Source organism: Ambystoma mexicanum, chromosome 13, assembly GCF_040938575.1.
Source record: "Ambystoma mexicanum isolate Mex_15411 chromosome 13, UKY_AmexF1_1, whole genome shotgun sequence".
In the NCBI taxonomy this organism is placed as follows: Eukaryota; Metazoa; Chordata; class Amphibia; order Caudata; family Ambystomatidae; genus Ambystoma; species Ambystoma mexicanum.
Genome location: NC_090938.1, coordinates 546,594,515 through 546,620,717, shown reverse-complemented (window position 1 = coordinate 546,620,717; position 26,203 = coordinate 546,594,515). Strand labels below are relative to the sequence as shown.

Genomic DNA, 26,203 nt, shown 5'->3' with positions numbered 1-26,203 from the left:
GACCTAACGGCAGTACTGAAGTTACTCGCCGGCTGGCCAGGAAACAGATACCTATCGTTGAAGCAACTGTCAAGGAAACTAGCGATGCTTTTATGCCTAGTCTCTTGGAGAAGAGTGGCATACGGCATACAGACCAGAAGTAGTGACCTTCGCGCTGGTCAGTAGGGCGAAGACCGGCTGCACGTCAATAGTTTACCCGTACTTGCACAATCACCCAAATGTGGTGCGTGGCAGCCTGTATAAGGGAATACGAGAACAGGGCAGCAGAGATGAGACCAATGGGGACAACATAGCTGCTTCTAGCATGCAGGAATGCGTACAAGGCAGTCGTAACAGCCGCTAAAGCGAGATGGGTACGCAAAGTGATGCAATTGTCAGGAGTAGATAAGTCTAGGTTCAGAGCACATTCCGCGAGGGGCGCGACAGCTTCAAAGGCGCTAGCGCAGGGTGCGAAGCTGCAAGATATTCTGCAAGCGGCCGACTGGGCCAGCGATACTACGTTTAGAACTTTCTATTCAAGCATGTACAATCAATAGTAGTGACAGTAATGACAAGCTTTAAACAAGCATAATGATTGCTTCCGGTCTGGACACAGAATGAAGATTACCCCTGCTAACAGCCCAGGGAGTAAATAGCGCAGGGAGTCTTGATTCTATCAAAGACAAGGAGGCGAGCATTACCTTCCCGCCCTAGAAACACAGGAGAGTTGATAATAACATCTATGAATGTGGTGATGGTGGATTTTTCTCTTGGAATAGGGTAGTGTATCCACCCCCCTAAAGCGTGCTCTTTATGTTTTTGGTAGGAGACAACCAGAAGAACAGCTGAGCCAGGTTAGCGAGAGCACAGGCTGATTGAGTGACGCAGCCCTAACGTTTTGGTTACAGGTTCGAGTGCAGTTAAGAGCATTTGAAGAAGGGGGAGATGAAAGGAGCAGGAAGGACTATGATCACGTGTCCAGAGCATATGGACTACAGAAAGACTGGATTTAACGGGAAATGTAGTTTTGAAGAAGTGTGAAGTGAAGAAAAAAAAACATTTCCATTTGGAAAGTTATAATGTTTGGTTTGTTGAAACTGCTGGAGACAGGAATAAATGAGAAGATGAAGCATAATGCTTTCCTCCTCGTCTTTAATAGAATCAAGACTCTCTGTGCTATTAGCAAGGGTAATCTTCATTTGCGTCTAATGCTCTTTTAGACCACGGTCTACCAGAGGTCCATTCAGTCCAAAGTGCATAAAATCCCCAAAAATTGCTGTGTACTCTATAAATAGTAACATAACATATAGAGCATCTATCTAAATTTGTAAGAGTATGCTCGCCCCTTATATAAAACACTGCCTCCATACCCAAAGGCACTCGCCTCACAAAGACACCCCATTACCAAACACACAAACAGTGGCCAGTACACACACAACTCTTTCTGAAAGTACTGCAGAGCCCATGTCCCTCACAGGTAAGTGGCTTGAACCACAACAAACCATGCATACTCACTACTACACACCAACAAACGCCACAAAAGAACAATAAACAGGCAAAAACGGGGTCATTGTAAATTGGACGACGATGAAAAAATAATAATAAATGCCATTACAGTATGTTTTTCTGAACACACGATTATAGGCAACACGGCCTTTACCTCGTGTAGGATTTTGTATTTGGAAAATACTGAGTGCAGCACATAGAAATCTGCCTTAGATTTTCAAATGTTTAAATTCCCCAGCATAACATGTTGTCTATTGAGTGAGGGGATGCATTCATCCCTTCAATTTAAATCAAAGCAAGTGAAAAAGTGGAGCATCTAATATTCCCACCCGTTTTGCTGTATTAAACCAACACAGAGTGGACATTTAAGAACAGCGTCTGCATTATTTAGCATGGCACACTAGTGGTGTGATGATCTTTGGTACTATGATCATTTGACCCCGCAAATAGGGTCGCAAATGCATTTTTCTAAAGTAACAAAACATGCCATGCAGCAAGTTTTCCTTCAGATAGTAAGTATAAACACAATAGTGTGGCGCCCCTCACATTGCTGCCTGCGGCAACGTTAAATGGCAAATTGAGATATCATATACCAAAATCGGCCAAACACGTAATGAAGCCTTGTGTCCACGGCCCTTCGGGAAAGTTCAGGTCACATCCGGCCAAGAACCATCTTTAAACACAAGTATCCAAGTCTCACCCACATAGGCATAAGGATCAGCCATGTACCCAATCACTACCAACATCTCCTCAGCACAAACACACAAAGTACACAAGAGAAATACCATTCGGTCCATGTGCACCCTTGTACAATACCCGAGTTCATGTCCTAAGAGAATATACAACTCCTGCCCACTGACGTATCCAGAAATCACACATACCACCCACTAAATCAACATACACTGAAGTAAGCACAAAATACCCACTACTCGCGGAGTCACCATACACACAAATGCAGAGGGACCCCCAACTAACAGGGACAGCTTCCTCAAAATACACAGTGCATCAAACACACATACAGAGCGTAATAGATTCCCCAACACATTCACAAAAAAAACAATGTTGTTGTGTCCAGTTAGCATTTTTGTAACCGAGAACCTCCTACATAGACATGCTTTTCATCGATAATTCAGTATCCAACTGCCCTATAATTACCCAATTTTGTTCTGCATACTGCAATACACTCGTGGCGTGACAGAATGTCCAAATATTGATTCTGAAATGTGTTTTATCCCCTAGCAATGCCCATCTCCTCCTGCATGGCACCTCTCCTGGTCCGTTATGGCATCGCCATCGACATCTGAGCGCTGGGCATCAGCTTCCACCCACCTCTACCTTTGTCTCCAGGGCTACAGATGTCCTTTTCCTACATTCGCCCGACTCGTATATCTGCCCTAAATCACTTATCCCCGTCTGCTTTGGCGCTTTCGCAGCTATAAATCCATATCAGCGTTGCAAAACAAGAAAGGCAAAACGTCAATGCTTTCTACCCCTACTGCTCACAATAAACGTTATTCAGCTAGAACATATTTTCAGTATACAAGGCTCTTTAATGGGTGAACGGGTGTTCAATGTCCTGGACCTCTCATGCTAGCCAAGCGAAATGCTGCATATCTCTCCAGCCACCCGCATCAATCTCTGTGGAGATTATTGTCTCTCTATATCTGAGCTGGGCACTCATAAGTCTCTAAGTGTGACTCTCCTACCACCTATGCTAGGTGTTACAGATCGTTCCCGATTCTGGATTATTGCTCATTAGCTAAACCAGACATCTTAGGTCTATCCTGACAACATGCTTTGGCATCACAGAGTTCTCACAACTTGTGCTTGGTGTGGAAGAGCTCTCCCGCCCAAGGGTTCAAACTCCCATCCTAATCTACTGGTGCAATGTCACTTCTTAAACCTCCCAGGCACCTCATGATAATTTCCTAGATCTACCCCCATACTTTTTTTAACACCTAAAACACACATTGCCAACTTGACTGACCGGCGTTACAACTGCCTCACCTCCTTTTTACGTCTATATGTGTCCTATGTGCTACTCCCTCCATGCCTTTAATGTCCTCTGTACCCACATGCATTGTACGCCTTTCATACGCCCATGCATCTTATGCCTCCAATCCCCTTTTCTGTGCTGCATGCCCTTTATACCTCATGTGCCTCCCATTCCTCTAGGTTCTGTGCCCTCCATGTTCGTATTGCTTTCCACATCCTGCACGCCCTTTATGCTTCCTATTACTTTTGTGCCCCGTATATGGCAGGATGGTTGCTTGACAGAACCTTTCAAGATTTTGTTTATCTTTGGGACCCTCCCAAGTCAAATAGAGGGTGCCACCATTGAAAGAGACCCAGAATACTCTATTTAGGGGGTGTTCGATTTTTTGGGTTACCTTTTTCTGAAGGGGAAGTTATTACCATTTAAAGTAAACATGCAATTATTTACACTTCCCAAAAATATATGCATCACAAGATTTCAGGTATGGAATTAATCTCCCACACAGGGGTGCCGAACTCGAGGCCTAAACGAATGCAAACAATAGGGTATTCAGGACACATCTCATTAATATGCATGAGATACATTTGCATACATTAAGAATCAATGTATGCAAATGTGTCTCATTAATGTTTTTTTATTGGGTCTGTAGTTTTACATTAAATCCGTACACAAGGCAAGACCGTAAAATATATTTCACATTATGTAGAACAAATCTTAATATCCCACTTGCCTCAAAACGTACAAGGATCCTATCACATAATATATCAACACACAATAAAATGTAATAAATACAAACTCTAACACTTACAGCAAGATACAGTCAGATCTTGTTTATGGATTTCCTCTAGGCACCCAATAGTCGCTAGAGTTAAAGAGACATATTTGAATTAATATTAATGAGGGATGTCCTGAAAATCTGACATTTCCAGCCCTTGAGGCATGGAGTTGGACATCCCCTAAGGTGCGCACTACCACATCCCCTGATGGCTCTCTATGGGCAAGAGTAAGTGGAAGGGAGCATGAAACGGAAGCATGAAATCCGGACCTACAGCAAAGAAGATGTTTTATAGGGTAAACTGGACCTATCTTTTCTCGGTCTTATGCGGATAGCTCCATTATATGCCCTTCTCACGACTGATGTCAGAACAAATGGTTTGTGATCAGATTTTTTTAAGTTAGAGAGGAAGGATGCCCTTTATCTGCGCTATCATTATATGGTTGACACCACTGGTCAGTGACATGGTGAAAGAGAATATGAATGATACTTGTAAAGATTTAAAGATATCATTGAAAAGATGGTCTCTGTTGAGCCTGTCCCTATTGGGAAAAGTGAATGCTTTAAAGATGACAGAGGCCCCGAAAATAAACTATATTCTCAGCATGCTTCCTTTTAAGATTAACCCTCATTTCTGGAAAGAGATTTGGGATCAGAAACCACCAAGACTTAAATTATGGAAACGCCAACTTCCAGTGAACAAAGGGGGACTGGGAATCCCTAATTTGTATGCACACCACCTAGCATTTGCTAGTCAGTTTATTGTACCTTTCCTGAAAGCTTCGCCGGATGACGGGACAAATGCGGAAGCAACTCTTACTGGCCCACTAGCTCCAAGGGCGGTCTTGACAACGAAGAATTAATGTGGAAAGATAGCTCCTTTGATAGATTTCTTATGCGATACGTGGCAGAACTTATTTGTTAAGTTAGGTGCGGATGCGCTTAAATCCCCTAATGCTTCTATTTGGTTTAATCCCAAAATCAAAAAAAGGAAACTGTTGCTTTGGTCTGAATGGTTTATAAGTGGGGTTAATTGGATTGGAGATATTTGGAAGGACGGTGGATGGATTGCTGGTTCGGACTTGAAGGCGAGATGGGACATTCATTTTTCTGATGTAGATTACAGGAGGTTAAAAAAAATCATTTGAAAAGTTGAAGGGTGTGATGATGTGAACATAGATATCTTTACTGCCAAGAGGGAGTCCGGTGAGGGATCAATTGCTAGTCTAGTATATTAACAAATTATTGAGAAATACAATGAATGAAAATGTCAGCTTGCAGGAAGAATGGAGTAAAAGATTGGACATAGTTTAGTTATCTCGTCAGAGACATGGCAGAATATGTGCGCAAATGTGAATCTATGTTCATTAAGTCTTTGTGAGAGATCCAGGCAAATCAAAATACTCTATTGGGGCCCGGAAAGAAAGGAGGCATGTCTGATTCGAGCGAATGTTGGGATTGTTCAGTTGAGGTCGGAACTCTGGAGCACATACTTTGGAATTGCGCATGTGTGCGTGATTTCTGGTCTGAAGTATGTGGTGTTTGAGAGTTCTTGAAGAACATATTGACCTTGATTTCAAGACAATGATACTTGGATGTGATGAAATGTTGGATATGTTGACAATATCTCAGAAGAAATGGCTCCTCAGAGGAGCATTGATTTGTTAAAAAAATGATTTTACGTGGTTGGAAGTTGCGAGTTGCTCCACAATTGGAAGATCGGTTTGAGGAAATGTATAAACGGGCAGATATGGAAAATGCAATTTACAAAAGACAGAGGAAAGTGAAGATTTATGATAAAATGTGGGGGAAATGATTAGATATATACTATTTCCACGAAGATGTTTGATGTTTGGGTATGGCGAGGGGTGGGGGGGGGAGAAACAGGGCTGATTTGCATATGTTTTACTTTGGTTTGATTTATCTCAATTTAGTGATGTAATTTCAGGGTCAGTTTGTGTATATATGTTTATTACTGTATTCTTGTTATGTATTCTCTGTTTTTAAAACTATAAACAAAGTATTAAAAAAGAATAGCTAGAACACTGACATTAATATATCACTGGTACATTTGGAGCAATACTGAGATGAATGTTAAAGTAAAGAGATTTCAGAAAAAAAAAAAAGAGATAAATATTCTGAAGCAGGTAAGGACTTTCCTCCCCCCCAACCCCCCAATGCAAAGTAAGTTAACCCTTTCCTGGAGGGAAGGTAAGACACAAGCAGAGGAGAGAAGAGTCATTCAGGGAGCCAGGCCAGTCGATGTCAATTGGGCAAAATTCTAGGTGAGCTGAAGCATTTCTTGCAGGTAAGTAAAGGTCTTGCACAATGTTCTAGAAGTCTTTGTAGAAAAAGTAGACTCAATTTAGGGCCACAAGCTGGGAGGCTTGTGAGAGGTGGTAGATGCAAGCAATTCTACAGAAGCAACCAAGACCAGCCTCAACTGAGATCAAGTAAGGCTACAACAATGGGTAAGTACTCTCAAACTTTACAGTACCTTTGGTGAGAAGAAATGGTTCCAGCTGGCTTCTGTTCCTGTGCAGCTCTGCAGATCCTTTTGTTCCTGGGCCTCAGTCATGGGGACATGACGGAGGACTTCTGGGGACTCCTGCAGTGCAATGGGACGGTCAGCGGCAGAAAAGGACAAACTTCTATTCAGCGGTACTTTGTGGTTTCAGCTCCTCGCCTCTCAGCAAACAGCACCACTGCAGACTCTCGGATACCACTCTGGACTTTCCTCGCATCTGGGGTCCAGCACTCTGTTGAGGTGGCTCAGGCTTAGCCAGTCTTGCTTACTGGGAGTCCGGAGGATCTTCCACAAGCTCGGATCTGACTTAAAAGTGATGCACTCCGTAAGGTGTCCCTCTTCCTGGCACTTCGGTTCTAGCAGCAGTAGCAGTGGAAGTACAGCCAGCTCCGAGAGGATGTCCAAACAAGTTCACTTTGGAGTTGATTGGTCCCACTAGCTCAAGGGGAGAAGTCGTCCTTGTAGGGGTTCTCTAGTTGAGGTGAATTCGGAGCTTCAGCACAGCAGCAGGGCTTCACTGGGCAAACCAACGGTTCAGGAGTTGGAGCAGGCATCTCTTCTAAATTCTTCTTCGGATTCCTTCATCCAGTGGTTGACTCTGCCTTCCAAGCCAAAAAGCCTCGCCTTTTATGCAGGTTTCTCCCATTCATTCCAGCCTAGCTGTCAATCACACAGCAGGGTAGCTGTCCTTGCCGGACAGCCAGCTGGCCAATCACCTTTGGGTGCTTTCCTGTAACCAAGGGGATTAAGCACAGGAGGTTTTGGGCATCTCCTTCACTTCCTGCCCCTGCCAGTCATACTGGAGCCAGAGGCAGGCTTCACTCGAGAATCTCGCCAAAGACAAAGCAAACAAAGAGACCAAACCTGGTTTGGCCCGCAGAGTAAATCTCAAGAAGGACCTTTCCAGCAAGAAATGGCAAAAAAAGAAGACCAGGACCATTTTGACAAAATGGGCACCCATGGGTGCTTTACTGCAGCTGCGTATGCAGCCCGCGGTAAAAATACACAATGGTAGTAAAAAGTAAACTACTGCCACCAGCATTAACTGTAGAAAGAGCAACATAAAAATGTTTCATGAGAAACTAGACAAAGGAGATACTAAGCAACCCCTCCAGTACCTATGGTAAGATAATGTGTGCTGGGTCTAGAAAGTTACAAAATGTAAGTAAAGTCAATTTCACTTTACTGCTCTTGGAAACAGTAGTTTCACCAGAAGGTATTTAAACCTTTGGGAAATCTAAGAGATTCCCATGTGCCACTGTACTGAAGGTGCTGTGTGTCACAATGCAAAGATGATGCTTATGGAGTTTGTCAGACTCCAAAACCAAAAGAAACAGCATTTTAAATCACAGAAAAATACATGAGAGTGGGAAAAAGGTCTCACCCTATCCAGGTTGAAAATGTAAAAGTCCTAGAGTCCAGCAAAAGTGCTGGGGGCCTCTACGGTGGAGAGGAATTAGCACATTTCTGAGAATTCTCCCTAACAGAAACCCTGCCGGGATACCATTCTCCTCAACTACTTGAGGGTTGGGAATTAGTTCCTGGTTTGCTGCTTTTACAAAGAAGGGGCGGCCTCAAAGTGGCATAAACATGTGGACGGCATATGCCACTTACTTAACTGCACAGTTAGATGTGTGTACATTTCTGAATTTGCAAAAGCATCCGAACTGCTGCCGTGATAACCTGTACTTAAAGCCCACACTCAAAGGAGCCTCAAGAAGCATTCAGAAGAATCGTAGGGAAAAAACTGCAGTGAAGTGGAGACTGGAACTAGGATATGATGTGGCATTTATAACGCACCTACACACAAGTGTTTCAAGGCGTGACGAGGCAAGGGAGGGGAAACAGAGGGAAGATAGACAGCGATCTTACTAGGCCAGGTGACATTGAGATTGCGCAAGTGCACGGGAGGGGGCAAGGGGAGAAGTGCGGGCGGAAAGGGGGAGGGGGCAGTGCAGTACATAAGATAACCGTTAAAAAAACTTAAGATAAATAAATAATAAAATAAATATGGACAGTAAATAAGAAGTGCGGCCAGCTAGTGTCAAGTGCTGGTAGGGGGCTGTAGGGATACAAAAATAGTCCCTGCGTGCAAGGGTTGCCAGTAGGGCAGTGCAGGTGTGCAACTGCAGAAGAGGGGACCTGGGCCTGAGATCAGAGGGTAGCCAGGTAAACCAGTGCAGTTTCAGTTTCAACCAGGAGATCAGCAGGGAAGTGGAGGAGAGAAAGCAGAAGCAAAGAGGAAGGTCTTGAGGTGCGTCCGGAACCGGAGATGGTTCTCAAGTTTCAGAGAGGCAGGGGGGCTGTTCCAGAGGAGGCCCCAGCAGAAAAAAAGAGATCTACCACAAACTTGTTGCTTGGAAAAGCAATTGACCCGGAGGGAGTTGGATGAGCCAAGAGCTCTAGAAGGGAGAGATTTAGGGAGAGAGATTTGAAGGCATTGAGGCCCCAGGCCCCAGAAAGACTTATGGACAATGCAGAGGGTTTTGAACATAATCCTCACCGCCACTGGGAGCCAGTGCAAAAATATCAGCCCTGGAGAGATACGATCCCTGGGCTTGAGGCCAAAGACAAGTCTTGCAGTCCTGTTTGGGAGGAGTTGCAGAGGGCGGAGAGTAGAGGCAGACAGATTTAAAAAGGGGCTATTGCAGTGGTCCAGCCTAGAGAGAAGCAGAGCTTTGGAGACAGTGAGCTTCTGGGGGAAAGGAGAGGAAAGGAAGAATACCTCTGAGGAGGTGCAGCTGGAATTGTCTATGTATCTATGCTACGAGGGAGGGTCAAACGGACGCAAGAACCCTGTCTTAGTATATGATGAGCAAGCACCACTTCAGTCATATCTAAAGATCATTACCATTTACCAAATAGCGACAATCTCGGTCATATGCTGAGGTGTAGCAGGATGCAGTGACACAGAAGAAGTTAAACAGTCTTGACCAATCCCGGAAGTTATGGGTGAACCTGCTTAAGAAAGTTTACAACTATACCCTTATCAGCGGCAGCCATGTGGCAGGCAGCAAGCACCCCATGTGCTTTATTTTCACGGAGGACTCTCCTGCCAGCTTCTTGAAAGGTGCCTCCACATCAGCACATTTCTTATAGTTTGTAAATGGAAAATAAGCATCACAGCATAACGGGAGGCGGTGTGGCGTCGGAAGATGGTCCCCGCAGGCTCCCATTATCCTATGCCAGCTGAGAAGATTTACTGCCCGACAGGAGAAGAGTGCTTGTGTAATTCAACGTTTAAACATTGCAGATCCGCTACATGAACACATAGGAGAGGCCTCATCTCCTGTGAGGCAGCGTGTCTAAGTCCCGGAGGGAGGGACTGCGCAAGTGGAAGGTGCACGCAAATGTGTATGTATGTAGGTGTCTGTTTTTATGAATGCACGCATGCAGTTGCTTCTGTGCGTCAGTCCCACCGCTTAAATGTATCCGCCCCACTCAAATGGCATTATTTTTTGTTTTACTCCCGAAGCACAGTACTGTGCATCAAGAGTAAAGCAAACGTGATAAGTGGTGTGTTATCACATGGCTACACTGACGTACATTGAATGTAGGCCTTTCTAGTCATGTGATAGATAACACTTCATTTACCCTTGATGCATCGTATTGCGGACCAAGTGTAAAGGAAAAACCATAAGTGTCATTACCTGGCTAGACAGGCCGTCACTGAATGTAGGCCAGCCTAGCCAGGTAATAACACTCATGGTTGCTTTACACGTGATGCAGTTTCTGTGCCTCATGGTTAAATAAAGTGTTATATTGTCTTTACTCTTGATAAAGCAAACCTCAGTGTTATTACCCGACTAGACTGGCCTAAATAAAATGTAGACAAGTCTAGCTAGGTAATAACACTTAGGTTTGCGTTACCCTTGATGCCAAGTAAAAAATGTCATGCCACATTCAGAAAGTATATGCAGAATTGCACTACTAATGTCAGTCTGCATATACTGTCAAGCCATAAATTAAAACGGATTGCAAACTGTGTGGCTTTTTACCCAATTTTTCTAAGAAAGTGCTGTAAAATGCACCCTTTTAACCATGTATTTAAAAAAGAATTATCTGGGGAGAATCCCCCTTATTGGGCGCATATTTTCACACCCTTCCAGTATAAAAAATTCACCAGCTGCCACTGATCAGCCTCAAAGTCATAATCTTGGTAATGATGTTAAACCACTGTAATTTAGTCAAACCGGCTCTAATTAATCTGCTATTGAGCCATAGTCTCAATTGTGAGCACTGGCATCAGAAGATAAACTCTTGAATACGACAGAGCCTCACAATTTCAACCAAGAGGTTTCACAGTATCGTGCAGCATAACTCTGGGTCTAAATGAAAATGTCACCAGCAAAAACATCGCCAGAAGGTTGTTCCGTAGCATAGGACCAAGCACTGCAAAGCACCAGACTCCTTCAGTGACAAATTGTGCAGCAGGACTCTCCAACAGGTGCAAATGTGAGGAACACAGGGTTGGCACAGGTTGATAGGAGTAGATGGTGCCAAAACATGAAAACATTTGAACACCAGACACATTGTTTTGAATATAATTCGTTGTTGAATAGGAAGCCAATGTAAACTCATCTGGCAAAGAAGATTGTAGAATTGTGTAGGGATGTACAGATAAGCCAGACCTTTGCAGTTTGGGATGCCTGATGGAATACACCAGGTAGTTTGACAAATCAGCATATAGAGCATTTGCATAGTCAAAGTGGGAGTTAAATAAGACACCAACCACTGCCGCACGGTCCGAAGACAAGGGAGGACCCACTTAAGGCCAATGGAAGGACTTCATACAGTATTGTTTGACTATGGTCCCATCTGGGTCCCAGGTGACCCTCTACATGTTCTGCCTTTCAAATAAGGGGCAGAGAGGGATCAGATTGAATATGCAGATTTTGATGCTTCCCGGGAAAATTAGAAACGTGTAACACATGTATGAATTGTAGAGGGACTTTCGACCCTAGACAGCTTTATTTTAGTTGTTTTCACAGTTCTGGTATGAATTCTGGGTCTGACGTGTGTACGGGGATCAGATTGCTCACATAATTTGAATTGCCTTTTGTAATAGAATATATATGTATGTATAAGGCTTTGTACATTTGTTTAAAACCTTTTTAAAGCGATTTAATAACTCTAATCAGCAGAGTGGCACCACTTGAACCTGGTTGTTTAGGCATAAGCAGAGTCCAGACTCTGAGCTAAGAAACCAATATCTGGCATGGCAACTGTGGGGCATCCAAAAAGTGAAAAATGTGGAGAAAACCTAGTAGCAATATCCTCCACACAACTGATCCAGGAATCAAAATTATCTCTCCAACTTGGGTGCCACGTACAACACTCCCGATAGGTGTGAAGTTACTTATAGAAAAAGGCTGGGTTGTGGGGTGCCCCTTCTTGGAGCACGGTAACAAGCACAGATTTAACAGTTCATTAGGGCTGAATGTATGAAATGTATTTATAATGCATAAGGCAGGGACCGTCGCTGATTCAAATATACAGTATAATATAGAATTATGTTATGTTAATGGTAAACGGTATGTATTGCAGAGATGTGTTCAATTCACTATGTATCGCCTATACATTATATTTAATGAATGTCATGGGGGCAGCCATTTTATCAAAACGGTTCATTTCACCAGAAATTGAACATTAAGCTGTGTGGAGAGAGGGAGAAAATGAGACAGTTTGTTAGATAGGTATTGGAGAGTGGTTGTTTTTGCGTTAGCTCCTTCAGAGCATGTTTTCTTCTGCTTTAAGATTAATTTGCATCTGGGAAACAAAAGCTGAATAAAACATTTACTTTGGGAATATAAATATTTTTATTTTGTGGCTGAACCTCTGCGAGGTAGATTTTATTTATTGGGGTGTGCTCCGCCCACTTACCGGCTTTCTGCTGAACACACTGGGAGGCCTCACTGTCTATCCTATATTGGGAATTCACTGTTGCAGCCCCTGATGAAGATGGCGGTGGTGCACACCAGCATTGCGCAGTAACGTTTGCTGGCATCAGACACAAACTCTGTCTTCCCTGCCAGAGAGAGAGGGTTGTTGTGGTGTGCTGGCGTGGCTGGTCTAGAGACATGGCCTGTGCGCACCTCTTTGTCTGCTCACCCCTCCCCTCGAGTGTCACCAGCGACAAGGTTTTGGGGGAGTGGGGGGGCTCATAACTCACTATAAAGTGAAAGTTAAACAGGGGAGTTAGCCCCCAAGGCTTATCTGGTATTCAGAGGGATTACTTTTTTTTATATAGACAACGAATCAGCTGCCTGCAGTGTTTGCTGGAGTGTGGAGAGGTCCTCAAAAAGTAACACTCAATCTTTCATACGACAAGAGTTTAGAGATATACTTACCTTTAAATTCTACTGGATTAACCTTCACTTGGTGCTGTCTATACCTGTAACATATCATGGTGTGAATGATTTAGTTAGTGGGAACATTTTGGAGTACGCACCCGTCAGGGTTGTTATGCTGCAGTGTCATTACAGTTAATTACCGTAAGAGAAGAGGATCCATGGGTTTTAAAGCCAAGAAATTGTTTTGTGAAAAGTATTTAGACTGTGAACTAAGTGTGGAGCTATTCTAATCCGAATAATCTAAACGGGGGATTCTTGGATGCAGCATTTCTGGCCAGAAACTGGCAAATGATCAGATGTTCTGGCATATCATAATCTCATAAACACCAACCCTGCTTTATGTGGTCATCATTTGACTCATCCTAATTCGGGTGTATTATAAACAAAAGTTTGTATTCAAGCTGCCGGAGGCCGACTGTACTTGTCAGGGTACCATTACAGCTGAGTGACACAAAGGGAATCCTATAGCGTCTATTTTTATTCCCTAACTTTAGAGTTGCTGCATGTACTAATGGGACCGGAGGGAATGGAACAGACCCCTCATCTGAAAGAGCTGACCCACTTAAGAAAAAAAAGACTATTGGCCATGCAAGTGACACCTTTCCGCTGCAGCAACCAACTATAAACATTTTTTCCCTCTAGCTATATTAACCTTTATACTTGACATTTGTCGGCATGCATTTTGTCTATACATCATTCTTTACCTATGTAATTGTATAGGCCAATTTTTTATAGGTTTTAGACAATTATGTATTACCTTCTTGATGCATTCATGAACTCTTACTGGTGATAGAAGATCATCAACCCTAGCTGGAGGGGACACAATCGTATAAAGAAGTATTGCGGATCTCCCTTTTTGTTATTAAAAAATAGGATACATATTCAACATTGACGATTATTAGAACCAGTGGCAAGTACTGTGAACTATTTGTATACCAGCTTTAAGGGCAAGTGTGCTCCTGTGGGATTATTTATTGAACGCACGTTATAGTCCAGAACATTCTCCCTCCCCCATGCAACAGGAAGATTAGAGATGTTAGACACAGATCCCTCACCAACATATGTGCTGCAGACCATAGATCTCTTCACACACATCATGGCGTTAGATCTCTTCTGCCTTTTTAGCATCCCATATCTCTGCTGCCACTTGATCAGAGTTTCACAGAACTATGGTGCTGTCAAATCAGAGCATCATGACCCTCTTTAACGACATCGAAGCTCCACCGCTCTGGACAAGAAATTCATCAAGGCCCCCCCCCCCCCCAACTCTTGATATTGTTAACTACTAAAAGGGCTCCGAAGATAGAATGCCCCGATCCATGACCTCGCTTCCAGTCTCTGTAGCTGGGTATACCTGGCCGCTGATCTAGGTGTCACAGGTCTATCTCCAGTCTACAAGCAACATAAGAGGTCATATGGGGCAATTAAAAAAACAACGAGAAGTGCACCTCTAACCACTTCTATTAGAAGCATAAAGCCTTTGAGAATTCAATGCACAATTTATAAAAAATAAGTGTGTGTAGAACAAAAACATACACGACATATATAATTTATTACGACAAAAAAACTTCACAAACATTCAAACCTCAAATAAAAAGTTTGCACATCAGTCCCACGTGACCCCGTTTCCACATACGCACAAAACTACATACACATACATATAATACATACAAATACGACACAAGTGCTACGGGTAATGTGCTCAACTGTAGTCTTCAAATTGATTACAGACTACAACTAAAGTGTGACTTGGGACACATTACATGCGATAAACGGACTCCATGAATTAGGTGTTCACCACGCATTCGTTTTTGTTCATCCTTTCGGGCATGGTCTTGGTAAAAATATGTTTCTGTTGTCATGCGATTATGTGATCTGGCAACATAGTTAGATTGGAGGGGTGATGTGTGGCATGGTGAACAAAACGTGTGTACCTCATCTATTCAAGAGTATGATTTCATCGGTTCAAAGGATAGTTTGCGCTGAGCCTAAAACGATGTTGGGCATTCCTCGCCAACAAAGGAGGACTATTTACAAGACAACCTAGGTTCCGAGGCAGTTTGGGAATGAATATTCAAAATCTGACGCTGAGAAGCTAACCATTGTGTTTTAAGTAATGACTCCTATGCTATGATAGGTTTTATTATCCGTCCTCCTTGGCTGCATGCACAGGACTCCCATACCAGGAAAGCCTCGCTCTATCTCCCAGCACCTGAACTGTGAGTCCTTGGAGTCTTGTGGCCCTTAAACTAGGTGTTCCTGGTTCCTCTTCTTGGTGGCCCCTGCATCACATTTGTCAGGTGTACTAGGTTGACAATGGCCTCTTAAGGCTCCTTGCAGGGGTCCCCATTGTGCCTTTTTTGTCTCTCTGCTGGGTGTTGCTGGTGTAACAATATTGTGGCCAGTTTATGTGTGGGGTGGAGATGGGTATAGGTGGCACTGTAGGAACAAAGAAAATGAAAGACGGACACTGCATTATCTACAGATAGCCGAGGGTTACCTAGTCTGTGAGATGGGGGTTCAATGCCCCCTCCCCCAACGGGTTCTCAAGAGGTAGGTAATCCTGGCCTCACATGCATCCCACCACTTCCCTTCCATACTCCATACCAGTGGCATTTCCCAGGCTCTATGAGTTCTCTGCCTCTGCCCATGGCCATAATAATAGTGCCCATACCTATCTTTTGACTTGTGCGTTTGGGGAACTCGGCTCTCGGCTTGTAGACCATCTTTTGAACCTGTGCTGAGCTTGCCCATAGAAGAAAAGGTTACTTAAATTGGGAGGTGGGACATTCTTCACCTGCCGTATTCTTTTCTGAATTGTAGGGTTTGACATGTGCATTGTTTACTAGTCTCCATCATTTTTTTTGTTTTTGTTTTATTACTTGTGTATAGCCAAAGTCTCATATTCATTCTCTATGCTGTTGAATTTAGAAGATGAAATTAGAGCCTTAAATCACCTACAGGATGCCCGATTGTTGGCTTCTTGAAAAAAAAAATACCATGGAGTAAAAGTTGAAAGGTCTTCCCAGTTTTCCCATGGAATCAAGGACTCTCCCACAATTTTGGGGAATTGACTGGATCGTTTTGGGGGCTAGATTTACCATACTGATGCTCTGGGTTTCGGAAGGAAGTAGTAGTAGTAGAAAGTGTGAAATTCTGGGCAGGATACACCACACGAGTGACCAGATCAGGCGGAATATGGGCAGTGTCACTTACAGTAACCATGCCGGTCTCTTACTGTACTTAGGAACTTCGGCTGGGGTATCCACCACCCCAAAGTTCATGAACGTGTATGAGATAGGGAGTGGGAGTAACAAGGATGTACTGGAATAACAATTACTACCTTTGATAACAGAGACGCACAGGAACAGTAATTTCAGCAAGGATACTAGAGTGGCCCCTCAGCGGTGCGCCTTTGGCCCATACGTGACCCCTGTGCTACACTGGGCTACCCTATACCAAGCTATGCTTGGCCTCACTTTTGGGCCTTGGTCCCGCTCGTGGCTCTTGTAGCAGCGGGTGTCGCCGACCATGTCCTTTATCGGGTGACATTTGGCAAGCCTAACCTAGCTTGGCTCCTGCGTTGGCCTTTTCTCCTGTACCACGCAGGGTTAAAGGTCCCGGTGGGTTGAGGCCTTTTTGACGCAAAGCCCCCTCCAGAACCCCACCCACTAACGCTCTCCCGGGAGAGGGCGGCAAAGGCCTCCTCGAGTCTTCTCGACCGGAGGGGGTTTCGGGCAGCCACGCTCCGCCCCGGACGGGAGGGGGGGAAAAAGGGGGAGGTACAAGGGGACGGCGGAGAACGGGAAAAGAGGCGGCACGCCATGACCGGGCAAGCGTCAATCGAATGTGTAAAGGGGCGTATAACCAAACCGGAGACGGACCCTACATTTCTTTCTTCCGATAAGGAGCGTGGGGTTGAAAACTGGGCCTCAACCGGAAAAAGTCGCGCCCCGACAAAAAAAGCGTGTTATATAACCCGGGAAGTATGTGGTGGTGGCGACGAGAATAATGGCGCAGGAGTCTGAGGGAGGCAGTAGGCTGGAGGCCGCGGCAGCCGTGCGTTGAGGCTGACGGAAGAGGAATCGTGTCGCACCGCCGTTCAATTGTGCCCCTCCTTTATTTTCTAAAGATCCCGGGGGAGAGCCCTCGGGCCAGCCGAGGCATAAACCAGGGCAGTAAAACCCCGTCTTCGGAAACTACCGTCAACAAAATGGGGATCGGTCTGGGTAGAGCGTAGACGTACGGCCGAGCCAGGGTCACGCGCTGTACACCAAGCCTTGTCGGAGGCGTGGAGCCCGACATTTCATCGGCCGCGGGTATTACCAGTCCTACTCGGTGGCAGAAAACGTGACGGAGACCTGAGCAGGACACTGAATCGGCAACAGTACATGCAGGCTCGGGGCGTAACATCGACATGAGGCCATGGAAATGGCTGCGTCTCAGGCTCCCTGCCTGTAGCCTGCCGTGGTTCTCGCCCCGCCGCACGTGGAGCCCACAGCCCGCGACCTCTGTGCCCTTACACCATCGCCCTCCTCCGGGGTCTCACTGCACTGGTCTACGTATGTTCTTCGGGTCCCTGTAGAACCTCCCTGGTGGTGCCCCGTTTTATGTCGAAGGGAGGGGGGGGGGGTGAGGGAGGGTGCTGTCCCCGGCGGCTCGCCCTTACCTCTCGGCGCCTCGTTGGGCTGGAGCTCCCGCCTCTTCTTCTGGAGGCGCAGCTGGCCGCCTCGTTTCTCCTTGCGCTGCGGGTCTGGTCTCCTCCCTCCGCGCCGTGTCCGGCTAGTGCGGCTGGTCTCCTCCCCCCTGCGCTCGGCTGCCTCGGTGTGCAGAGTACTGCGGCCGCCTCCTCAGAGCAGTGGGCTTGGCTGCTCTCCTCACCGCTCGCCTGCGGCCGCCTTGCCTTGCCCCTGCACTCGTTGCCCAGCTGCGTGTACTTGTCTCCACCCTGCCGTCGCCTGGTCTCCGGCTGCTGCTTGTGCTGGTCCCCTCCCCCTGCCCTCGGCTCCCTCGGTGCCCTGTGTCCGGCTGCCTGTGCTCGTCTCCTCCCCCTGTGCTCTCCGGCTGGCGCTGCTCGTTCTCCTCCCCCCCTGCTCTCGCGGGCTCCCCTGGTACTGCCACTCGCTCCTCTTCTCGGGCTCCTGCTGCCTCCTCCCCCCGCTGGTCGGGCTCCTTCCTCCCCTGCAGCCCGCGCGGCGCTGCTGCTGCCCTCCCCCTGCGGCAGCCAGTACTGTCGAAGCCTCTCTGCTCCACGCTGTTGCCTGCTTTCTCTTCACTCCCTCAGCGCCAATGCCTACTCCTCGCCATTCGTGGCCTGCCGCGTCCTTACCTACCCCGGTGTTGGATCCCCATTCTTGGACTCCTTTTCTCCACGCCGGGTACTAGGTTTTTTTTTGGTCTTGTTTACCCGTGCATTGAATCCCTCCGTGCCTCGTATGGATCGTTCATATTCGCTGCCTCCCTAGTGCGATACAGATACCCCGTGTCTGGTTCTCTCGACCCGTTTTTTCCTCCCCCCACATCGAACCCACTACGCCCTGTGTACCAGGACTGGATCCCTCTTGCATTGCCCTGGTACACGGTGGCTTTCGCTCCATGTCTTACCCCGATGGTGGTTGTTCCCCTTTTGTATCGATGTTCGGCGAGGATGTCCTCCTGTTGGCTCGTGCGTATTCTCTCTTTAATTAGACTTTTCCTTGCGCCGTGATCTTCTCCTATGTGCCGTATCTCTTCATGCCCTGGTTCAGCCACCTTCCCGCTTCCCGTGCTGGCTTTGTCTGCTCTCCAGCTCTGCGGGCTCGATGCTGCCCCGGGCGTGGACTGGCTTCAGTCCCCGCAGAGAGCGGCTCTTCCCCCGCCCCTCCATCCCGCTCGCTCTCTGCTCTGCCTCCCCTCTCTTCCAATCAGCCAGCGGGCTCCAGCCTGCGCCGACCCCACAGCTGAGCAGCGGAGCCAGGCGGACGGAGAGGGAGGGCTATGTTGTTGCCTTCTTCAGAGCAGGGCGCACTGCTGCTTGTCCAACGCTCCCCACCACTGCCTGCCATCCCAAATGGGGAGGACTGTGCAGCTTCTTTCCTTATTCCAGGGACGGGGATGGCGCATCTGCTTGTCCGTTTCTTTTACCAGTGCTTGCTTTCTCTAGGCCGATCCTCAACCGTGTCTGTGCGGAGTGGTGATCATTGCTGATTGACAGCGCTTGCAACTTGTGCCTTTCGGCTCCTTTCTGCGGCCCGACCTCACAAGGTTTGTTGCACAGGACTATATGTGCTGCTGCCGCTTTTCTGCAGCCCCGAACCTCGGCAGAGCTTAACTTTATGCTGCCTGTCTGAGTGCCTGGCACAAGGGGGAGCTACCAACTGCTGCCTGCCAAAGACCAGGCGAGGCAGGCACAAGGAGGGGGTGGGGGATGCACACATTATTGCTGAGCCCAGTACCTGCCCACATAGATGACAAGCTAATCTCACAGTCTGCTTGCACAACAACGAGATCTGTGCCTTTTCGCACTTTTTGACATCCAGCCGTTTTCCGGGTCTCGTGTCACACCCAGCTAAACTTTTCCAGCTACGGGACTATGGCTTTGCCGCCCTAGGTGTGCTGCGAATACCCCTGTTGCAAGACATCTCAATAAAGTACTATTTGTCTGCTTCACTCTCATGTCTGTCTTCATTCTGGACAGAATCCCTCTAACAACCAATGTCTGTTCTCTGGTCCAACAGCTAGTTGAAAAGGTCCATCAGCCATCACGACCTGTGGCTGTCCCATCCATTCTCGTGCCTTGCCGCAGCATCTCTCCTCTGCCCAAACCATGCCCACTCGCCAGCAACCGGTGCTTGGTAAAATACCTTGCTTGTCAGCCCGCAAATGCTTTTCTGCCCCAGTTGTCCACCCATCCAGACTGCCCACTGGCCAGTCAGGCTCATCCACTTGGGGCGGTCCAACTGTCGTCAGCCTGCACCTACAGGGTCGGCCTCTTCCGTGGCCGTTCGCACCGCTGCTATATTCTGCCCGGCCATTGCCTTCTCATGTCTCCATTGCTAGCCGCCCCACTCCCCTACTATTCCTTTCGCCTTCCTAACTCTTGCATTTTACCCCACCGGTTTCTTTTGCTAGGGTTTTTTTGGGTGGTGTTACAGGGCCGCAGTCTTCTAGGAATTGGGGCTCGTGATGTATGGTACGAGCGTTAGCAGCCAGATTTATTTAGAATTGTAGGCTTCCCTTGCTGCATTCTCGGTGCACAGCAGCTCTTATAATCCCTTCTCTGCCCAGTTGGAACTGGATACTAGCACACTCATAAACTGGGGAGGAGGAGGAGGCTTGACGTTTCCCTCTATCCACGTACTCTATATTTTTTTTAATCGGATTTTCTCCAACTCCACCTTTGTTGTCAGGGGCGTCATCATTTGCTGTCCAATCCCGGACTTGGACCTGCCTGTTAAAGGAATGACGGATCCAATGAGAATCTAACTAGGGGGCGGCAGTTGTATGCAGTGTTGAGGTGTCTGCCACCCACTTCCCACCCCTAAATAAACGGGGGCATCGTATAAACATCGCAGTCGCTCGGTGACGTTCCTTCTCCGCCTGCTTTGGTAGCAATGGCTGCCCGCTTGGTGGATGGGCAATGGAACTATGACAGCTCTGCATTTCTTTGGCGGATCTGGCGTGTTACTTTGGCATTGCACCATCTTGCATTCACAACTCTTCCATAGTCATAACTCCCTCCAACCCTCTGTTTTTGGGAGGGAAAGGTGTAAGCCTCGCCTTCTTGCAGTGAAAGGCGTTATGGCCGTTGTTGAGGCTGACGTTTGTTGGCGTACTGTTCTTCAACTGGCTTGCAGCAGGGGGCGGGCCGCCTCTTGTTTTATCCTTTTTCTCGCTAAACTCAATTGGTCGCGCATGTTTATTTGAGGGGTTGCTGTTGATAAAGGGGGTACGTTCCTCATATCCAGTCAACCAACGCAGACTCTAGCACTCCCCCACGCCCCCTTCCCAATATGGGCGTGTCTCGTGAAATACAACCACCTCCCTTCTCTGGTAATTTCGCAACCAGGCATATTACTGACCCTTGAATGTTATTTTTGGGAGCAGCCCTATATGTGGGAGTTATTTTCGTTCTAGATTTCCCTTTTAGTGGCATCAACAGGAGTTGACCAGACATTTTTACAGAGCATAATTATGGCATTTTAACCATCCAGAACTATGCATATGATGAGACCTAGTAGTTGACGGGTTAAAGGTTTCATGTTATGGTAACGTTTTTAAAGAATAGTATCGGACTGCACAATTACATTCTCCTGTCAAGACCCGGGGGCTCGGATTATGCTCAACTCTATTTCTTGAGCAGCCCATATAAAAACTTTACAACCATAATAACAAACGATAAAAAAGAACTATAATTCGAACAATAATTGATTTTGCAGTTAGTCGTTCACTGGCTCTATTTTTCACACGACTTCCTACATCCAATCACAGTCCATTATCCAATATAAGTTCCCCCTACAGCCTTACTTCTTTCTGTGCTGCTGGAGCAGCAGATATTTTCATTATTTTTTATACGACAGTGTGATCCTATTACTGGTTACAGTGTGCGTATAAATAAAGCGCAGCAGGCAAAGGTGCACGGCTTATCCGCATGCTTGCTTGTGGAAAGGGTGCTGGGGTGAGAAGTGCCGTCTCCTGAGGCACTTAAACTTTATTTTTTCATTCCTTTTTGCGCAGCAGTAGGTGTTTGGGCACCCGCCTTGTCCCCGCTTCCCGGGTTCTCCTTGCCCACCGCGATGTTGGCTGGCGGTGTCAGCTGGGTAAGCAAGAAGTGTGCAGCTGTCGACCTGCTTCCCACCAGGTAGGTGCAGTGTAGCCAGGGGGACCGCAATTACTGCACTCAACAAAACAGACCCACCCCCTCATATTACTCCTTTTTCGCTTACAGCACTTCAGCACCTCAGTTAATTGTTTTGTTTAGCCACCCCTCACATTTCCCTCTGAAAGTCGCATTTGAATTGTGCTGTGTTTACAACTTGGCCTTTTTCTCTCTTTTTAGGAAAGTGAAATCTGGGTGGTTTTGCAGTATGGCTACCGCTGTACTGTGAACTGTGTCCCATTAGGCTCTCCCACTCCCTAGGTTCACACTTCCCTTGGGGTACCTTTGTATCTCCTGTCTGCTCCTCCTGTGTGACTTTGCCGTCCCCCGCACTTCATGTGTGCGCTGTATTGGGCTGTCTCTCGCTCCGCCCTCGTCCTACTCGCCCCCCTCTATGGTGCTTTCCGTTTCTCCCATCTTTTCTAACTGCTACTCTATCTCCTATCCTCTCACTAAGTCTGGCAGAAATAAGTTCAAGAGGGACATCCTGGTCTCTAATCTAGGCCACATATCTCTGATACCTGCATCAGTGCTTCCTCCAGACAGACCCTTACCGACATCCTCTTTGACTAAAGTCACTGTTCTACTAACTTTTCACTACCTCACTACAGGGTTCAAACTATTTTACTGTTGAAATATTATGATTATTAATATGGTGTCAACAAAAAACGGAACTCCTATAACAAATGTGTTGTATGTTATATTGTCAACCCCACAATTGGGCCTTTTTTTTAGCAACATGGTGACAAAATTGTTTTTTCACTGCTTTTTAGCCTGCATCTCATATTTATATGTTGCTTCTAAATCCCTCCTCTGTGCCCTTCTGCAACCTCTGCAACACTCTTTCCATTCTCCCTGCTGGTCCAACACACTCTGCCAGACACATTTTGGATGTTCTCATCTCCTCAGACACCCCCCCCCCTCTCTAACCATCTCACCACTCACTCTTGGGCTGACCGCTTTCTGCTTTGCTCTCTCCTGAAACTCTGTCCCTCTGGCAAAGCCCAGCACTGCCACCTACCTTCTTGCTCATTAAGCATCTGTCAGTGGACACCTTTGCCTCTACTTTTTCTGCTCCTCCTATGGCTGACTCGCACTCTGACACAGCCTCCTCTAACCTTTAACCTTCATCTTTCTATCTCCAATACTCTTATCCTTGCCCTGTCATAAGAATCTGTCTGAAGCCTACCTGCCAAGTGCAACACTTGCTAGGACCCTGCTCTCGCTGCCCTGAAATGAAGTGCAGGGTGGCTGAGAGGAAGTGGGGGACTTCAGGCGCATTCCTCTGACAAACTGGCCTGCTGCCTGGTCCAAAGGCAATGCAGACTCTGTCCTATCCAAGAAGAGTCCACCTCCAAGCCTACGTCTCTTCAGCCTGAAGCAACAAGGCAGAGGTCTTCAAAATCTGCAAGGAGCTGGCCAATCGTTCTGCAGTCTCTACCTCTCCTGTTCCCTCCCAGACTCTGCACGGCTCTGGCTTTTCACTTCACCACTAAAACCCAGGACATCAATTTTCTTGCTCTCCCCATCCTCTGCCTCTCCTGGCCCCCTCTCTCCTGTCTGTTTCACCCTCTTTCTCTCTGATAACAAATGACAATGTTTCTAGACAAGTCTGACCTATAAAAGTGTTGTCCAAACAGGTGCTCCCCTGCTCCTCCAGAACAATCAAGGACCACATTGACCCCACTCACTTGTGCACTCCTCCTTTAAAAAGACCCTATCTGTCCGGCAAACTATTACCCAATCTCTCACACTCCTTTCCTGGTCAAACTCCTGGAAAAGCTGGCCATCTCCCAGCTTACTTCCCACACTAAATCTGTTGGTTGTCTCCATGACCATCAGCCTGGATTCAGAGCAGCCAGAGGCACAGCAACTGCTCCCCTGAACACCTGTGAAAATCTTGATTCCAGTCTTCCTTCTGTCCTCATCATCCTGGACCTTTCCCCTGCCTTTGACACGGTCAATAACGCCATCCCCATCCTGAGAACCTGGGCATTGCAGGTCATGCCCTGGAGTGGTTGACCTCCTTCCTCTTGGACTGACACTCTTGGGTCCTTTCTCTCCACCATCTCTCTCTCTCCACATGTGGTGTTCCCCAGGGCTCTAACCTCTCTCCCCGGCTCTTCAATGACTACTTGGCCCCTTTGGCCCACCTGATCTCTACCTTCCCCAACTTTCATTGTTATGTGGATGACACTCTGCTCTTTCACGCTCCCCTCAGCTTCCTCCCTCACTCACTCATTCCTGACTGTCTATCCGCGATTCAGGATTGGTGCACCTCCATCAATCTCTGCCTTAATGCCAGGAAGACGGAGATCCTTCTCATTGGGTCCCCTGCTCCCACTTTCTCTCTCTGGCTGCCGTACTTGGGACCTCTTCCTTAACCTTCCCGGGGGGCAAAAAGCCTTACAGACATCTTCGATTCCACTCTCTCCTCACATCACAGACCTTGCCAAGAAGGCCCTACCAGCTGCACCTCCTCAGAGGTATTCTTCCTTTTATTACTATCCCTCAGAAGCTCACTGTCTCCAGAGCCCCTATTCTTTTTAGGCTGGACTTCTGCAACAGCCTCTTTCTCAATCTGCCTTCCTCTACTCTCTGCAACTAATCCAGAACAGGACTGCAAGACTTCTCCTTGGCCTCAAGCCCAGGGACCATATCTCTCCACTGGCTGCAAGGATCAGGTTAAAGACACTCTGCATCATCCACAAGGCTTTCTGGCTGCCCCCTGAGTCCCACTGGGTACCAGGCTCCTCCATGATCGGCCTTCCCTGCACTGCCTCCGGGCCTACTGTGCAGCACTTGAGGGCAGTAACTGTTACCTCTACAGCCCCCAGCCTCCTTGCTCTTACCCAGAGCTGCACTCAATCGGAGCAATGTTTCCCTGTTCCTCCCCCTTCGCACTGATCGTTTGACTTGTCCTCCCCCCTCCTTTTTCTTTTGCCTAGAAACACTTGCGAACACGCACATTGTAAATTCAATATATCATAGTGACTGTGATAGAACGCAATGTGGCTGCCAAGGCCCCAGTGTTTGGGCAGTGCGGCGACGTGAGGCAGTAGCCTCACGGAAGCTGCAGCGAGGCGCAACGGGACTCTGAGGGGTTCCGGCGCTGCTGCGTACTTGGATTGCAATCAGATCAATTGTCAGGAGAAATTCAGTTAACAATGAAGACCGCAGAGCAAAATATCTTAGCAATGCCATCTGCTGGTTAAGAGGCGTACCATCCCCAAACTATATAGCTGACATCAGCTTGGAAAATACCTTTTAACAGGGACACATTAGGGGCTCAGTCCCAAGAAAAACTGTTTGCAGCGCCAGAGGGACACAATCGCAGGAGCTGCTTTGTTTCATACGGGTGCAGTCCCATGAAAAACTGATTGCACCTTAAGACCCGCCTAACTGTGAAGTAGTGTAACCCAAGTGAACTGCAATATATTGCTTACTTGAATTTATACAAGAATAAAGATGAGCAGGAAAGGGATCTCCAGTCAGGACTCAGATGTGCTGCACACTAGTGCCGGTTTAAGGAGTCAAGTGACTCAAACGGCACTGAGTGCCGCATGGGCCCCTTTAACAAAAGCGGGGACATTATGGACAAACTCTTAGCCTTCTTTCAAGGTATGGAGGAGTTGAGAAGGAGTAGTGCATAGAGAGAAAGTGGGAAGAAGGAAAACGCGCATGGAACACAATGCCCATACCCCCTGGGTACACCACACACAAAACACAGTGGCAAGAGAAGGGTGAGGTCATGGGGCAAATAGATGCATGAAAGCTCAGATGAATCTTTAGACGAGAGCTGGCAGAACAATGATGAAACACACGAGATCGGCTCAAGCTATTCTGAGGATACATCGTTCAGCAGTGCCAGCAGACACACGAGAAAGATCAGCAGCTGAAGCGGAACGGGTGAAGAGTTTGATCCGGATTCTTCAATACAGCCCAGCTCCTCGGAGTGAGAGCCACAAAGTAACATTACGGATTACTTGAGGAAGAGACTTGGGCCGGGGATGGGGGTCCTGAAAAAAAATGAGCAGGGTGCACCAGACCCATGGTAGCAGATACCCTGGAAGTAGATGAACGTATGTTCACCTTCATGGGGAGGTATGGCAAGGACGTTAAGAGGGGTATAGACTGTTAGGCAGAAACCTGTGCAGTTCCCTTAGGGAACACTGCAAAAGATTTAGGACTACAGGTGTTAGCAGTAAAC

The 26,203-nt window shown here is 47.0% G+C and overlaps 1 protein-coding gene across 9 annotated transcripts in view; it reads right to left on the bottom strand.

Annotated features, from left to right (window-relative positions):
• UBTF (upstream binding transcription factor) overlaps positions 1-20,160 on the bottom strand; it is a 291,891-nt gene extending 271,731 nt beyond the window's left edge. For 2 of the 9 annotated variants that reach the window (XM_069634300.1, XM_069634304.1), the window contains exon 1: positions 19,979-20,160. In XM_069634300.1, coding sequence (XP_069490401.1) covers positions 19,979-20,056 — 78 coding nt within the window. In that variant the 5' untranslated portion in view covers positions 20,057-20,160. Of the gene's footprint in view, positions 1-17,805; positions 18,405-18,740; positions 18,960-19,978 lie in introns of those variants that run through there. The other 7 variants (XM_069634305.1, XM_069634307.1, XM_069634306.1 and 4 more) reach the window with 5 other exon arrangements.
• Between the last annotated feature and the right edge of the window lie 6,043 nt (positions 20,161-26,203).